We start from the raw sequence: 17,722 nt of genomic DNA, 5'->3' as shown, positions 1-17,722 counted from the left end.
AAAAGGGAGAACCGAACCTCAGGCACCTCCCAGGGTCTTTACTTTTTGCTAAAGGTTTTCTATGCAGTTGAAAAGTCAGTGCTTGTTTGCCTGATAAATATAATTGAATGGCTCATAAGAAGCCAGTAACATAGTTCAAGGACATTATTTTCTTCACTTCTTAAAACGCCAGCGTCTTGGATTTCTGTAGACCGCATTATTTTCTGGTTTAATTACCCCTTCTTCCTCAGAAATGTAACCAACATCAAACCGATGAGTTTTATTTTAGCAAGGGTTGGGGAAAGAAGAAAAGAGTAGATGTTTGCCATAATTTTGCCCCCCCCCCAATCCGACTGCTACATCCAGTCCGGAGGGCTACACACATGCACACGCATTCAAACTCGTAGCAGCTCTAACAACCACTAAAAAAGGGAACCAGAAGTTAAGTCCATCACCCTGTCCCTAATTCACCCTGCTACAAACTCACAGCGCAGGCCCAAGAAGAGGGGAAGATTGACTGTTTCTGGGCAGCGTGTCTGAAATAAAGCTTCAGGCTGGGAGAGAAGCACAGCACCTTCCTCCCCAGCAGCGGAGCAGTATTTATGGGGGGCAGAAAAGAAAAAGGGAAAAAAAGGACTTTAAAGGGAGCCGGCCCAAGCGAGCAGCAAGCTGGCTCACCCCGTTCGGGCACGGGGCACCGCGGCCGGAGGTCGGCACCCGCCGGGCGCCGGCGCGGCTCCTCCTCGCCCCCGGCGGCCCCGGCACGCGCGGACCTAACGAGCCGCCCGCCGCGACGGGCCGACTCCTTGAGGCACCATTTAAAAAATCGTTTTAAAACGGAGCTGATGCAGTTCGGTCTGTCTGTCCTCATGTATTTTTATCCTGCTCCTTCTGCCCACAAAGATTAACCAGCGTTAGCGGGGAAACTCTGGGGATAAACTAATCTTGACTGAAATCTATCCTCTGCAAATCTTAAAACCAACTTCAGGATTTCAGTTGGGGGAAGCGAGGAGCAAAGCAACTCAGCTTTTTAGTTTGCTGACAGTGATAAATGCACATGGGATTTGCTGTATTTTAGCGCACACCAGGAGGAGTTACGGCAATAAAAACCTATGCTGGCTGGCAGCAAAGCTACATAATAAAAACTAACTGCCAGGTTCTACCTGCTCCAGTTACTCCGAGACGTCTCCAAAAAGACGCTAGTGTCAAATCAGCCCTAGGATTTCCACAGCCGTTTCTGGAAGAGCCTGCGTTCCTCCCCTCCTCGCTTCTCCCGACGCTTGCCTCTGAGCAGAGGTGCCCAGCTGGCACAAAGACCAGGGCACATCCTGACCCAACACCCGGCTGCTTCTCCCGAGCTCTTGCGAGCGTACGAAGCGCTCTTCCCGCCGCTGTACTCCAGAGCCCCTGTCTGTCTGTCTGTCTGTCCCAACGCGTCAGCCCACGCTCACCTGGCCAGCCTACGCCGCCCCAGGGCCCGCCAGACCCACCGCGGCGGCTCCCCTCCGCCCGCTGCCGCGGCCGCAACCTCCCACCCACCCAGCCCCGACCCCGCCGCGCTCCTGCCTCCCGGCCGCGCGCCCTTCACCCGGCCGCACCCCGAGCCCCGCGGCTCTCCGCGGCGACGGGGACTGTCGAACGGCTCGCTTCAAATCACTGCAAATAACTATCAATTCGGTTTTTACTCATGTGCACTTCAGTCTCTCCAAGTTTCTCCTACTTCATCATCAACAAAAATTCTGCAGAATAAATCCTGTTCTTCACTAATTCTCTCCAGTAATAAATCTTCAGCATTCATGGCTCCTAGCAATTTCCCAGTACACAATGTTAGATACTGTAAGGAACTGTTTAACCAAATATATCTACTACTACTCATACAACCTTGCTCTTTTCAAGGTCCAGCCTCTGAGAAGGACCAAAATCACCATTAATTGCATTAACAGCTGTTGCTCATCAGCAGTTACTGCTTTAATCTACAGAGCGCACAAGCATACCTAACAGATCCAGTTCAACAGCTACACTGAACTGCTGCAGTGCAAGTTAGGTTTTACGAGAAATGGCTTCCATCAACTTTTTTGGTTCTGGAATAGTTATATGGTATCAGAATCTCCTATCTTGCACCAATAAAAATAACTGCTGTGCTATCAAGACACACACACAAAGAGAGCATGGTAAAAAGCACTGTTTGCAGCACTTTCTAATTCTTATTGTACAGGTATTATCTTTCACCAAACTTGGGCCATACTCATAAATCATACTTTCTGATTTTATTCCTTAGCAGCCAGGTGAACTTTTGGACAATTGCAAGAGGGGGAAGTAGGAAGCTGGAACAAGCAGTAAAGCTGCAAGGAAGAGAGCACTATATGGGGTCAGCACCAGGGTCTTCACCATCTGTCCCCACCGTCCGGGGTTGCCGCTGTCCCAGTGGTCCTCTGGGTCCTCTGCGGGGACCAGAGCGACTCGGTGCCAGGCACGAAGCACCGCCGTCTGCTGCCTCCGCCTGCCACAGCCCCCCGCAGCTCCCAGCACTCAGGTCACTCCGCCGATTCAGGACCAGCTGCCATGCCTTGCTGTCACTCAGCACGCCTCTCAGCTTTGAAACCTCAACATCGTTGTCCATAGATTGTTGTTCCAATGGTAACTTCCACAAAAACCAAAAAATCGCTGTGGTGTCTTTAAATGTACAAGAGCCCCGCTGTATGTACTATACAAATATAGAGCAAAGAGAGGATCCATGAGATGAGATAAAACAGATGCAGAGAGACCAGTGAACACAAAAGAAAGAACAAACAGCTCCACAGGCAGCTTGATGGGCTATATATCAGCTCTGGTTCCCTCGGCTATCAGCTTGGCTTTCACAAGTACTACTGCAAAGATGAGTTTTACAATGACCAGCACAGTCAAAGGAAAGTAAGCAAAACCTTTTTTAAAAACTTAACAAATTAGTGAGGGAGCCAGACCTCACGGAGTTATCACTGACATCAGCTGACAACTTCACATAACTGAGAGCAGTAGCTTCAAAGAAAGGAAGGTAACATGGTCAAAACAGCAAGGTAGGGAAAAATTAGTCTTTCTGCAAAAAATGAATCAAAGTATATTAACTCAAGCAAGAAAAATAGAATGTAAATGAGATCCGTGATGATGACAGGCAAGGAGACCAAGGAGGGCTCCATCTTATAAATTTATAGTTGAAGGATTTGCAAGCTTCTCAGGCAGGATATGCAGGCATACAAGTGATGCAGGCACGCAACACAGGTGGAAATACTGCTGTGAACAAAAAAGCATGAAGCAGCCCAAGGCTTGAACCTAAGGGAAAAATCAAAAGTTTGTGATACATTAGGTCTGAGCTGGAGGCTAGACATCCATGACGCAGCCAAACTAATATCATGGCCCAGACCTTGGACAAGACAGAAATGTCCCCCACTAACAAAGACTCATGGTTACCAGCACAGATGTGTTGGCTAAATTTGTAACTGCAGATGGGAAAATGAGTAAGCTTGGAAAACTCTAGGAAACTGTCATTCTTAGAAAAGATTTGTGCTTCACCTGCTGGTGGGAATAAACTGAATTCATAGCTCTAAACACATGGATAACAAGAAATTTCTTCTGGCTTACAGGCCCTCCTTCATACCCCAGGGAAATGGAAGGGGGACTATCCTGAAAAAGGACAGAATGGGAAATAAAAATGTTACAGAGCCCTTAATTGGCGCTGCGTGCTACAGAGTGAAACGCCCAGAAAAGTCAGCTGCCAGGATCAACGAGGGCAGAGCAGGAGGAGGGAAAGAAAATCCTACTTTCACAATCCCCAACTATCCCAGTGCCTAAAAGGTCTAATTGTACCGTGTATCAGCAGTGTTATCATCCCCTGTTTGGTAGCAGAGTTGTGGGTCCTTTGCGTTCACACAGCATTTCCCCATGCTAATTTTATCAAATTATTTGGATGTAACATTTATTTCGTAATTCAGTTTTGAATTTTCTGGATAATAGGCATTTGAAAACGAGCAAGCATTTCACTGCTTCCTGGTTATGTTTTAAAGGTTACAACGTTTTGCTTGAGGTGTTAATTAATGCAAAAATCATTTAACTCGTTCTGTAAGATGACCTTAAGGATAAACGTTGTCTTCCTGCTAGGGTCTAACTTCAGTTAAGCTGGAGAGAAGAGGCAGGCTTTAGAAGTAACAATTATGCAAAAACTTCATTTTGCTGCATTAGATACAAGGTTTTCCCTTCTTAGATGCTTTAGGTTTTTTTGTTTGTTTTGTTTTTTTTTTTTAGCCAATAACTTCTGCCTTCCTTTTACCATGCCCCAGAGAGTAGTATGTGGTTATAAGAGGGAAGAGGGGAGGGGGGGGAAGAAAACAAAGAAAGAAAACAAACAAACCTGCCTTCATACTGTTTATCTAGAACAATTCTAGAACAATTTTATTTTTACTTCTTCAAAACCAGAAGAATTTTGCTTCTTTAAAGCAAATACAAAGGTCAAATTGTGATCATTTATTCTTAAGTTCAAAGGAGTGATGTTTCAATGGGACTTTAGTAAAGAATAGGCAGAGCAACAGAACAGGTTCAAATCATTTGGGAGATCAGCACAAGCTTAAGAGATACTAGCATTATTATACTGATTTTTATCACAAGTGGTAATTGCAATGAAACAAAGACTTGAAAATAGAGTAAGAGCCATCTGAAATCTAAAGGGCTGGAAGTCCTTCAACATGCATGGACAATCATAGCTCTGAGATTTTAGGACAGAAAGAAAAGAGATACTTTACATACACAAACGCCACATAAGAAAACATCACCAAGTTTGATAGATGTTTCAGCAAAGCACTTGCAAACAATGGATAAGCTTGCCAGACTGATGCAATAAAATACCACCCGTTATTGTTGTATGCTTTCTGTAACTACAACAATTTACAGGCTCACACTGTTAACAAGCGAGCAAGCAACATTCATATTCATTTATCAGAGAACAAACATTACAGTTATACTAGGACTGTTCTCTTTTCTTTTGCTTTGTAGAAATAAACTTCTTTTGATGTAGAAATAAACTGCATCCCAGGAAACCATCAGAGGCAGACGGTCTTTCACCTGTAATATATGGGACATTCATAGATTTAGGAGGAAAAAAGGAAAATACACAAAACATTAAAGCTGCCGGTATCTTAAATCCCTTCTACCTGATGATTTACTGTGATCAGCAGAAGAAGAAGAAGTTCTAAGACTCAAATTGCTAAGATCAAAAAGATTTCCTTCAGAAAGCTTTGCCTGTATGTTTCTTCTTCTTGTAAGGATGTAACGTTCTAGTGAACCAGGAGTTTATAGATGATGTCAGGCAGTGGAAAAACGTGAGTGTCTGAATACAGGCCTTTTTTGAAAAGTAAGAGACATTTTAAGTGTGTGTATTCGTACTTGGCACCGACCCCACCAAGCAATCACCCGACTGCAATTCTCCTACGCTGTGACACAGGGAGCGTTTCTGAAGGTTACACAGTCCCTGGCACATTAGCCCCGACGCATGACCACCTAACGCAGGTAAACATTTCTCCACTTGTCTATAGCGCAGCAGCTACTGAAACACATACCCAGTGCACCCGGACGAACATTAGTGTGTCTGAACGGATAAAACTCGGTGAGAACTGCGAAAGCCTAATTTCCACTAAAGCCAGCAAAGTACCAGGTAATGCTGAAAGCTGAGGAAATTCTCTGGTGCCCTCTGCTGCCAGCTGCCAAAACGAACGAGACGCAACAGGCTCGGTTTCTCCCGTTGGGCCCTGGGTGCCCGAGCCCAGGGGCCCAACCACAGCAGGGAGCCCCAGCGAGCGCGGAGCGGGGTCCGCAGGGCACGTCACCCTTCGGGAGCTCTCCCCGCGCAAAGTAAAACTAACGCCACCATAATACCCGCACCAATCCAACCAATACACTGATAAACCTCAGGCCTGGCTTAGCAGCCTAGTACCCCGTGTTTCGCTCCCTTGCCTGAAGCTGAATAGGCATTAAGGTTTCTAAACAAACAGATTTTGCACAAAGATATCTGCTATCTACCTTACTTCTGGTAAGCAAGCCTTAATGTCTCCTCACAATACCACTAATCATCATCTGGAATAGGGCTTTGCTTACTTATCCTTTAAAATGTTTTCTTGAGGACCAGCTCAAAACTGTTACTCAACCAGGTCTTCCAGGCAGAGAAGAACCAGCTCGCGCCATCTCCAGCCGCTGCCCCTCCGGCCGGGTTGTGGCTCACTGTCCCGCTCCGCCGTGGCAGCGCACGCGCGTGAGATCAGAGCGTGGACCCAGTCACCCTATAAACTGCTGCTAGTAAAGAGAGGAATAGGATAAGCTACTGTGCAGGGACGAAATGAGCAGCTGGAAGAGATGGGAACTTGGGCTTTTTGTTGCTTGCAAATACACATCAAGCATAGCCTCATCGCGCTTCTTCACCACTCAGAGCATCTGGAGGAAATTACTGTACAATGAAGGGTCTGCCCTAGGAATACCTGTCATTACAAAATTACTTGAGCGTGCATCTTCCAAAACTCTCAGGAGAAGCCTAACACCACAAGAAAATACAAGGGGACTTATCAGACACTGGGAATAAGACAGGAGGTGACAGCTCCCCTCACAAATTTATTGAGGCTGGACATACCACCACTGACAAATTCGAACTTCTCAGAACAGCCACCGCTGCCTGCCCACAGTTTATTTCTCCTTCGCTCCCGGCAGGTATGCACAGCTGCGTTAGCAACAACACTCAGGGAGTTTGTCTAAACATTTGCCCAAGGCAGCTCCGACCGCCTGGTAGCTGCTTTTCATTTAAACACGCTTGTTCTTACCTGACATGTATACACACAGCACTGATTTAGTATGAAATTGCCTTAATGATTCAAAATCATTCCAGAATCCCATACCGCCGTCACCCTTGCGAGCACTCTACCAGATCAGCTACCCTCCGTCTGCACCGCGCTGATTTTATATGCTGACTCTGCTCTTTTTGCCTCACTCCAGTGGTGCAAAATCAGCACTGAAGAGTAAAGCTGGCATAAAGTCTTTATCTTATTCTCTGACTGATTCAACAAAAAGGTAAGCACATTTGTATTGCTGATTATCCAGCAGAGAGGGGATTTCCAGGCGTAACTAAAGCCACGGCATCAGAGCACGTAAAGAACCCGCACGCGCAGCCGCGTTTGGGATCGGACAGGACGAGGTGGCACACAGCAGCCCTACCCGACGGACAGGGCTCGTACTAACTGAGCTAACACAGACCAGCTTAGGCAAGCTGATCTCTAAGCTTTCTAATTCTGTAGAGATATGTAAAGATCAATTAAGAAAAAGAAAATCTTGCATTCCATTTTGACTTTGAATTTTAGAAAACTGATCTTGCTTTTCAAATTTTAAGTTGAGCTAAAAAAAAGCTTATCTGTAGGAGCTTTGATCATGCGTTTTCTGTTAAAATTCTGCGGTATCTTCCCAAAGCTCTCCAAATCGTCACGTTTTGTTGTTACGTGTTGCACAGGAGGGCTCACCTGCTTTATTACTAGGTGCGTTGGGAAGCTTGCAGGAATCCCACTGCAGCTCAGCTGTTTGAGCACATTTGTGCCGATAAGGAACATGATGAAATTCAACAGAATCCACCTGTACATTCAGATTTACAGGAGAGGAGATTTCAGGTATTTCTACAGTGCCATCTACAACAACAACAAACTCTTAGAGAATCAAATTTTTCATCTAAATCATTTAAGCTGATTTAGCTGATCATTTTAGCTGATTTGTCCCAAAGGGCAGACTGAGAATGGGTATTAGTGGATGTAAGCAATAGAAAAAAAATGTGAAAGAAAAACAGTTTAAAAGTTTAGAAGAATTTTAGTTGTGGATACTAAAACTATGTTCTTCATAACAGTGACAAAATCTTTTGACAAATACACTGTGACAAAATTCTTTAAATTACACATATGTCAAAAAAATCTGAATCTGAACTCTTTTGTTGGGCTATGCCATCTCTTCAGGTAAAAAGAAAGACGTTTCAGCGAATTCATTACGTTTTAGCCTGCTGTTTACATGCCTTCCAAGGAATTTAATAACTTATTCTTCACTAGCTGCTCATTAAAGAGTTCTCTTTAGTCTTTTGAGCGTTTTTCTGCTTTCAAAAGAGACAGCAGATGGCAAGTTTATACCAGTTGCTTTATAGATGTTATCTTTGTTGAATGTTCTCCTCACACATCCATAATTACTGTGATTCCATGGAGTTAAAAAATAAGTGACCAAATCTTATTTCCGTTAATCAGTGCAGCAGCTACCTTGTCAACCCCTTCCATTTCCTTTAGGTCACTCTTGCTGTCTGGTACTTTACTTACAAAATCTGAATCTAAACCTGGTCTAAATTTAATGAGGTTCTCAACTGGCTTCTTGCCTTTCTCCCTACTCCATAACATGGTGATGTCTTCTATACTAGAAAATCTTCCAATTTTTCATTGCATATTGAGCCAACTGTCACTTCAAACATACTGCTAGTAAACTTCCCCCCGCCATGCAATATCATAACAGCCATGTGTTGAGCAATTCATTAAAAAAAAAAAAAAAAAAAAAAGCAGGAGACAGGAGATCAGGAACTCATCACAGTTGCATCCTAATGATTGCTAAAGTACTCACTCACGCTTGCAAGAATAAAAATTCTTATTTGATAAGTGTTTTTGTTGACATTGAGATTTTCCACATAAATTCAACTCAGATTAGCCATTGCTCCCTTGAAATATAGCAAGTGCACGAAAAATAAGAGAATTATTCAATTAGCTGCAGTGTACACATGGCAAAGGTATGGAGCAATCACATCACTTTTTGGGTAAGACTAAATTATTAATGACATTGCACAAAATTTAAAGAATAGAATCCTAGGAATAAATCATAGAATGGTAAGGTTGGAAGGGACACCCGGAGGTCATCTAGTCCAACCCTCAGCATAGCCTGTATGGGGACTGAACCCATGACCTTGGCATTAGCAGCATCATGCTCTAACCAACTGAGCTAAGATATTATATTGCTCCAAATACTGTGTTTCTCAGAGCCTTAAACCAGCAGAAGAAAGGTGGCTTCCTATACTTTACTTTCCAGCTAGAAAAAAGAAACACAAGATAAATTCTATTCCGCTTGAACCATCGCCATTGGTACAAGTGGCTTTGCTGAATTCAATCATTTGAAAGGTCTGCCTTACAGAATTCTCTAAGTTTTGCTCCATGTCCAAGAACTCCTAGAGACAGGATATACAGTGTATTTTACACACTGGAATATATTTTATTTTGCAATGCTGAAACATTTCCCCAGAAATTACATTCTCCCTTGAATGCTCTTAACTGCATTTAAGTTTATTGGGTAAAATTTTTGACTAATGGTTGATGCCAGAAAGCATTGTTATACGCACCACAAAAGCAATTCAAGATTTTGAGTTTTGTCTATTTTCTTTAAAATGGTTTACTGCTCGTAAAAACAGAAGTTCTTGACAAAAACATTTGCTTATTCAGATGTGAGGTAAGATTCAGTCCCTTTGGTCACTACACCAGCCACCAGAGGGAGCTTTATTGTTTACAAAGACAGTATTTACAAAATCCTGTATTACAGCGCATTCAAGAGTGTTTATTGTGCACCAAACTATTTACAAAACCAACTGCTTGGTTAAATTTTATGACTAATTCACCTCTATTAACTAGCTTTGAATAGACAGAGTAAGACATCAGTAAGAGAAATAGAATTTAATGTTTTTACCACTCAGCTGCTAGCACACGCGCTAGCTCTTTCATGAGCACAGTTTTCCCCAGAATTTTTCCGTGAGCTAGAAGAGCATTCACGGTACAAACCTCGCTGCGACAGGGCGCCGGGCGCGCTCCAGAGCAGGGGCCGGGACGGGCGAGGGCTCGCGCCCTCGGGGCGGCGGCGAGCCCGGCGCGCCAGGAGGCCCCCGACGCGCTGCGACGGCCCCGGACGCCGAGGCTCCTCTTCCCGCAGGAGAGCCTTCCCTGCTCTGGGAAACGCTGCACCCCTCCCAGCTCCGACGGACAGAACTCCCGCTCACTCAACGGGTTAGAAGGCAAAAGCAGCAGTCGAGAAATTTAATCTGATGCATCCTTTTTCATACATAAAAACATGCCCTTCTTTATTTCCAATTCTGTCAGACTGACGCGAACATCCACAGGATAGCGTATTACTTCACACAACCAGTCATAAGCAGAAAACATTTCCTTCTCGTTTGCACGCAGGCATCCACCTTCCTTCCTTGGGACCGCGCACAGAAATCGCGTTCATAGACGCGTGCCGAGACTGCGCCAAACGGCACAGCAGCCAGCCCAGCGCCACCCTCGCAAGTGCCGCGTCACCTTTTGAAAAATCGGTGTGGCGCATTACGAAATAAATTATGTCGCTACATTTTATATATCTTGTTAAACGCCTTTTTAATCTTGTGCTCTTTCAACGCGCTAAAACAGCAAGAGGGGAATTACATGCAGTAAATCACTCAAACCTACAGCACTGTCACCTATTTCACCAGTTACTACAAAAGTACGTGCCCAGAGGAGCGATACGAGGCTCATCTCCAGACATTTGAAGAATCCACAAGTCCATACTAAAGTCTTATCTACAGATAAAAATATACCACCTTCTTCTCTAAATAACAACATTCTAGTCCCATAACTTTGAGTAAAACAAAAGATTAAAAATCCAGGTCCATACTGGAATTACCTTCAGGAAGAGATACAAATTTGCCCACTGAGGCAGAAGGTGCTCGGCAAACAGACTAGGTCACTGGAAGATGATCTACTTAGCTTTCTGTAAAATGTAAACACATACTGCATCGCAGAGAGGAGATTTAATTTTATATTCCAAGACCCTCCAGGCAGTGGCTGCATCTGTACGCAGCAACTCGCACAGTTCAGCCTCATTCACGAGTGAGGCTTCGAGTACCGTCATCACGTGTGAGTAAAAACGAAACACTAATAAATAACAATAATCTGTTCAGTATGTTACATGATTAAAATAAATTACATTATAATTTGCATTCCTTAATCACACACAAGAATACAAGCATCCTCAACAGCTGAATTTAGTAAGACAGGGCATTTAAGAAAGTTCAGAGATAGAACAAAAGGAAATAAATGTAAAATTATAATGCTTACGTGGCGGTACAGTGTGCTTAGTTGTGAAGCTTAGCTGTTCGACCTGTGTCGAACGCAGCCGCACGCCGCGCCGGCGGGCTCGCGCCCCCCGAGGCCCGCGGCTCCCCCGGCCCTTCGGGGCCGCTCCCCACGCGCGTCCAACGGGGCCGCGCCGGCGGGCTCGCGCCCCCCGAGGCCCGCGGCTCCCCCGGCCCTTCAGGGCCGCTCCCCACGCGCGTCCAACGGGGCCGCGCCGGCGGGCTCGCGCCCTCCGGGGCCCGCGGCTCCCTCGGCCCTTCGGGGCCGCTCCCCGCGCGCGTCCAACGGGGCCGCGCCGGCGGGCTCGCGCCCCCCGAGGCCCGCGGCTCCCCGGCCCTTCGGGGCCGCTCCCCACGCGCGTCCAACGGGGCCGCGCCGGCGGGCTCGCGCCCCCCGAGGCCCGCGGCTCCCCGGCCCTTCGGGGCCGCTCCCCACGCGCGTCCAACGGGGCCGCGCCGGCGGGCTCGCGCCCTCCGGGGCCCGCGGCTCCCTCGGCCCTTCGGGGCCGCTCCCCACGCGCGTCCAACGGGGCCGCGCCGGCGGGCTCGCGCCCCCCGAGGCCCGCGGCTCCCCCGGCCCTTCAGGGCCGCTCCCCACGCGCGTCCAACGGGGCCGCGCCGGCGGGCTCGCGCCCTCCGGGGCCCGCGGCTCCCTCGGCCCTTCGGGGCCACTCCCCACGCGCGTCCAACGGGGCCGCGCGCCGCGCCGGCGGGCTCGCGCCCCCCGAGGCCCGCGGCTCCCCCGGCCCTTCGGGGCCGCTCCCCACGCGCGTCCAACGGGGCCGCGCCGGCGGGCTCGCGCCCCCCGAGGCCCGCGGCTCCCCGGCCCTTCAGGGCCGCTCCCCACGCGCGTCCAACGGGGCCGCGCCGGCGGGCTCGCGCCCCCCGAGGCCCGCGGCTCCCCCGGCCCTTCGGGGCCGCTCCCCACGCGCGTCCAACGGGGCCGCGCCGGCGGGCTCGCGCCCCCCGAGGCCCGCGGCTCCCTCGGCCCTTCGGGGTCGCTCCCCACGCGCGTCCAACGGGGCCGCGCCGGTGGGCTCGCGCCCCCCGAGGCCCGCGGCTCCCCCGGCCCTTCGGGGCCGCTCCCCACGCGCGTCCAACGGGGCCGCGCCGGCGGGCTCGCGCCCCCCGAGGCCCGCGGCTCCCCCGGCCCTTCGGGGCCGCTCCCCACGCGCGTCCAACGGGGCCGCGCCGGCGGGCTCGCGCCCCCCGAGGCCCGCGGCTCCCTCGGCCCTTGGGGGCCGCTCCCCACGCGCGTCCAACGGGGCCGCGCCGGCGGGCTCGCGCCCCCCGAGGCCCGCGGCTCCCCCGGCCCTTGGGGGCCGCTCCCCACGCGCGTGTCCAACGGGGCCGCGCGCCGCACCGGCGGGCTCGCGCCCTCCGAGGCCCGCGGCTCCCCCGGCCGCCTCGCTCGGCCCTTCGCGGCCTCTCCCCGCGCGCGGCTCCTGCCCGGCGGCTCACAGGGGACTCGCAGCTTCACCCCGCGGCTCAGCAACGAGAACATCACTTCCTCCCCGATGAGGCGCTAGCCTGTGTCGGTGTGCTAAAAGTTACATCAGCGCCACCACCACCCTCCTCCAACGGGTTTTTTTTTTTTTTTTTTTTTTTTTTTTTTTTTTTTAATAGACAAAACTTAGTTAGGGCAGAGGGGGAGAGTATAAGAAAAGAGAAAGGGTCGGGGTCTACACCCACTCCGACAGGAAACCCGGAGACAGCGTTACTTACTGTTCTGCTCGGGGATCCTGAACGCGCACTCTACAGCCAACAGCCGCTTCGGCAGCCTTTACAACTTCACGCTTTCCTCACCCTCACGCTTAGCTCAAACATTACGTACGCCCCCTCCCCAAATAAGAATTTAATCATCTATTCCACACTGATCCTCAGCGAAACTGTCCATAGGGTAATTATTACCCAACACGTACTGACGACCACGTTAGAACGATTCTGGTTGCGATGACTCAAACCATACTTGAGATTCAAGCAGCATGAAATGTTGAAGTCTCAGCAAGGCCCTTAAAACAAGCAAGGGAAGTCAAATCCAGCGCGAGCTCCCCCCCCCCCAAAAACACTGTCCGAAAGCTTGTCAGCACAACGACACGAGCGTTTCACTACGTTTGTGATGCATGATGCTGTTAGTCTCGCTTTTACTACAGTTTGCTCGAAACAAAGTTAAAAACATATTCCCAACTTATGTTTTTAACTCTTTGGTTTTACAGAAAACCTATCGACTTGAGGCCAATTTATTTAAATATTTAAGGACTACATCAATAGAACTCTGTTCAAATTTCACTTAGTTTATGTGAATTTTGAAAGCAGTTTTTTTTTATTTCTCAATTTCTGAGTAAGTTTCAGGAGTTCTTTTGAATAAGACTTCTTAAATATTTACAAAACATCTACAAAAAGTATGGCTGAAGGAGATACTACAATCCTTTAAAGAATCAAATGAGTACTAAAGAGATTCCCATTTTTCTTGGCTTACTTCTGTGAATTTGCCATAGCACTTCAATATTTACATAAAATTCCTTCTAATAAGCAGATTTTATATTTCAACTAAAAGTTTTGCTTTTTTCAAAATAAGTGATAAAATTTAAAGCTCAAAAAATGCAGAAAATTCATCCAATTAATATATCTAGTAACTATAAAATCCGTAATCATACAAGAAGGCCAAATTAAACAAGATACAGAAAAAGCAAAGGTAGCACATAAAAACGTTAACTCTGTGGTTAGTATACTTCAATAAAAATCTCATTTTCTCTGTGCCTTAGTCCTGCTTTTCTCCAGAATTTGTTCCTCCTCTCTCGAATTTTGGTACTGCAGCATCTCAACTCCAACTGCTAGAGCAGGCGAAGAGCGCGAGTCCCGGGAGGTACGTGCTGATGCAGCGAGAGCAAGCAGTAGTACTCCTATAGTGCAACCCGGCCACACTAGTAACAGTACTACCACGAATCTACTCAGCAAGCGCTACGTCTGATTACACATGAGCCGCTTCTTTTGTTGCTTATGGTTAGCATCAAAAGCTATTCTTCAAAATAGCAAATTTAGGGGAAGAAAATAATAAAGCTTTGTCTTACCATATTCTGCATTCAGCTACCAAAGGAACGTTTGTTGCAAATTTCACAAAAAAAATTAAAGTTGATTAAACTTTTAATCGCTGCTTTCATGTAGTTTCAAGCTAGATAGGCAAGCTAATGAACAATTCGCAGGCATCATTAAAGATACATAGGGAAGTCTACAGGAAGGCTTAATTATAAATTCAGAAATTAGAGTCATTTAATTAAGAGCTAAACTGGCTACTGCTAACTTTAAAGTGATACTTCTATATAGCTGGGGACATTTTTAGTAAAGAATCTCTTCATACATCCGACCAAAATCAGCGAAGAACGTCAAACTTGGAATTAGCCTTCAGAAAAAGAAAAATAATGCTTTTCTGCTTCAGAACCAGTTTGTCCCTCACTCACTACCTTAGAACGATCGGATTCTTTAAAGCACTATTTACACAACAAGCCTAGGCTTGGAGGAAAGCTATTCCACCTCCTTTTTTAATATGTGCATTTTACACCTGTGACTAATTCTTTCAAAACAAAAGACTTTGGAGAACAAAGTGACTGTGTCTAGATGTTCCCACTTGACCACTTAAAACCAGTTTTCTCATTTTGCAATAGTTATTCTGGCTCGAAGACCAGTGCAAACTATGGTCTGTCTGCTCCGTCTTTCAATGCACACACAAACAGGGAGACAACCACGGGCAGACTGCCCCATGCACTCCAGAAAGCTCTTTCTCCTCTCGGGTCTCGGTTTAACACACCCGTAGATTCAAGGCTCAACCAAAAGCAAAACCTGGACTCGGCATAGCCAAAGTAAAAAAGCACAGTTCAAGCCAAAGTCTTTCCTGCACTAGATTTGTAACAGCATAAGCTAAATAAAGATACAATGCTTTTATTGACTTTTTATTTAAAATGTACCATTCTTAGGAACTGCAGCAGTGGTATCCAGATATGCCCAAGAGTCCAAGAAAATTCAGTCTGGCTATTAAGTCAGACTTTGACACCAGGCACTAGAGAGGCTGGTACTAAAAACCAGCAGAGAGAGTGGAGCTTTCTCAAATTAGGAAAGAGGGTGCTGCTGGCTTTCAGTCTTTCCTGCATCATGTGGATCATATGGGGAGACAGCTGAGAGAATTTTAAATATTATCAAAACCTGCCAAAATTTGAGTGCTTCCTCACACGTTGACAGAACTAGGGCAGCAGATGAGCTAAGGAACTGTTTCCTGTGGTGGAAGAGGGGATATTCCAGAGGGCATGAACAGTCCTTAGTGTGATTAGTGGCCTTCTTGCCAACAAACATTCCATAATTTGCATTGGTTGTAATCACATACTAGGATCTCTCATTATGTTTATAACCAATTACAGTGTCCTTGCTCTAATGTATTGTGTTTAAAAGCACAAAATACTCAATGCAAAACACCTACCTGGCTCCAAAGATGTCTTTTTTTGCTAGATCAATGCCAGAAACCACCTTTACCCTGAGGATACGAGACTCCTCCTGTTAATAAAAAAGAAGAGAGGTTTAATGTTTATTCAGTAATTGATTTTCAAGATCATCACTTTACAAGAGGTTAAACTGTGAATGAACTCAGCTTTCAGATAGCAGGAGTTTTTCCTAGGTTAGATTTTGAAAGGAAAAACTTCCAAGAGGTGTATATCTAACTGTTAAAGAACAGCCCGGACGCAAACATGAAAAACATCCAATCTTACCAAAGCTGGTAAGAATTGAACAAAAATAGGGTAATAGTAATAACATAATAGTAATAATGCTATAATAGAATAATATAGTAACAGCAATAAAAGACAATTTGCTGAACAAGGTATTTGAAATCCTAAGTGATCCTCAGAAACCTAGTTCATTTAATGTGTATTCCACAGAAATTCATTCTGCTTAGACTGTAAAGCTGTCTCTTAAAACACAAGGTAAAACATTCATAATGTTTTTGTCTAGATTAGCGATCTCAAGGGTTTAAAAAGGTACAATATAAAAAAAACTTAATTTCAAAATCTAGAATTCATTTGTTTAAACCTGTCTCATCATCTTGATATACACAAAGCTCAAAAACAACTTTCAAAGATGAGCAGGTTGATGTCCTAGCAATATGCAAGTTTATCATCTCGTTATGTTTAGTCCTGGGAAACACTGATATCAACAGTATTTTCATCCTGTTTGACTAGTTTTTGTTAAACAAAGACATCACCAAAATTAAGTGTGTCCTACAGAAACAAGATTTCACAGTCACCGATGTCAATTACAGCTTTCTCTCTTCTAATATCCCTCCCAAAACTGCAAGATCAGTTACTGTCACTTCAGAATCCATTCCTTGAAGCTTCGTTGGAAAACAGTAACATTCTCCCGCAGGTTTATCCTGGCATGATCACGCTCCACCTGCTCTATCTGCTTAATAGAGCTAATGGAGAGATACTGATTTGCCAGCCTTATCTGAGGTTTTCTGAGATTATTACGAAAGTCAGAAACACTACAGAAACAAACCACCGCCTGTCCAGTCTAATACCATTCCTCTGGAAGGAGCCAGAAACAGAATACTTCAGAGAGAGAAATCCATGGGGGCTGGTCTTATTCAACCTGTCTGCAAGGAGAGTTGGCAAACCTCCAACACATTAAACATGTTGCGTTAAAAACAAACGAACAAAAAGTTGAGGATTTAAATCTTTTCCAAAAATTTGTTTGTTCATACTCTTTCCAGCAGCAGTTACACTGTACAAAGGAGTTTTCAAATGGAGAAAACAGGATGCCTTAGCAAAAGAGCACAAAATTGTCCACCAAACAGGTGGACAAAAATCAATGCATGTGGAGAAGAAAATAGCAGATTTATGCTGACAGAATTTTGAAGTTAATGCTCTGAGTATTTTATTTAACTTTCTTCAACCTGGTAATATCAATACTCTGCTCTGAGGCATTATAATAGCACATGCTCAAAATTCAAGAGTGACATAAATCAACAACTTTTCTAGACAAAAGTCAAACTTGTGGATTAGGAGGGTCAAGAAAACTCCTTTATGAAGAGAAAAGTAGGATGGCAAAAATGCCCCAAATGCAGATAATTCTGACCTTATTGAAGGAGAACTGAAGGACAGGAAGTCATAACACGAAGCAGAGAGGGACAGAATAAGGGATCTTTAATGGTCACAGAATCGCAGAAAGGGTGAGGTTGGAAGGGACCTCTGGAGATCATCTAGTCCAACCCCCTGCTCAAGTAGGGTCACCTAGAGTGTGCTAACAGGGTCACGGCCAGGCGGGTTTGAATATCTCCAGAAGAGGAGACTCCACCACCTCTCTGGGCAGCCTGCCCCAGTGCTCTGCCACTCTCACAGGGAAGATCCTCATATATAAGGAAGATCCTCTTCCTTATATTATACGAAACTTCCTGTGGTTCAGTTTGTGCCCGTTGCCTCGGGTCCTGAATATGTAACTATGTTTTGAATGGTATTCAAAAGTCCTCCCATAAAGCCCCAAACCAACAAGTATTCGTACTTTTTGTTGGAGTGGCATCTTTTCTCTGCATTA

The 17,722-nt window shown here is 46.1% G+C and overlaps 1 protein-coding gene across 2 annotated transcripts in view; it reads right to left on the bottom strand.

Moving 5' to 3' along the window:
* NEDD4L (NEDD4 like E3 ubiquitin protein ligase) overlaps nt 1-17,722 on the bottom strand; it is a 190,995-nt gene that overhangs the window by 139,002 nt on the left and 34,271 nt on the right. For both annotated transcript variants that reach the window (XM_062600395.1, XM_062600393.1), the window contains exon 2: nt 15,618-15,691. In XM_062600395.1, the coding sequence (XP_062456379.1) occupies nt 15,618-15,691 (74 nt within the window). The remainder of the gene's footprint in view (nt 1-15,617; nt 15,692-17,722) is intronic.

The sequence above is a fragment of the Rhea pennata genome, chromosome Z (genome assembly GCF_028389875.1).
Source record: "Rhea pennata isolate bPtePen1 chromosome Z, bPtePen1.pri, whole genome shotgun sequence".
Taxonomy (NCBI): domain Eukaryota; kingdom Metazoa; phylum Chordata; class Aves; order Rheiformes; family Rheidae; genus Rhea; species Rhea pennata.
Note: the sequence above shows the minus strand (reverse complement) of the source record. Positions and strands in the feature narration are given on the sequence as shown.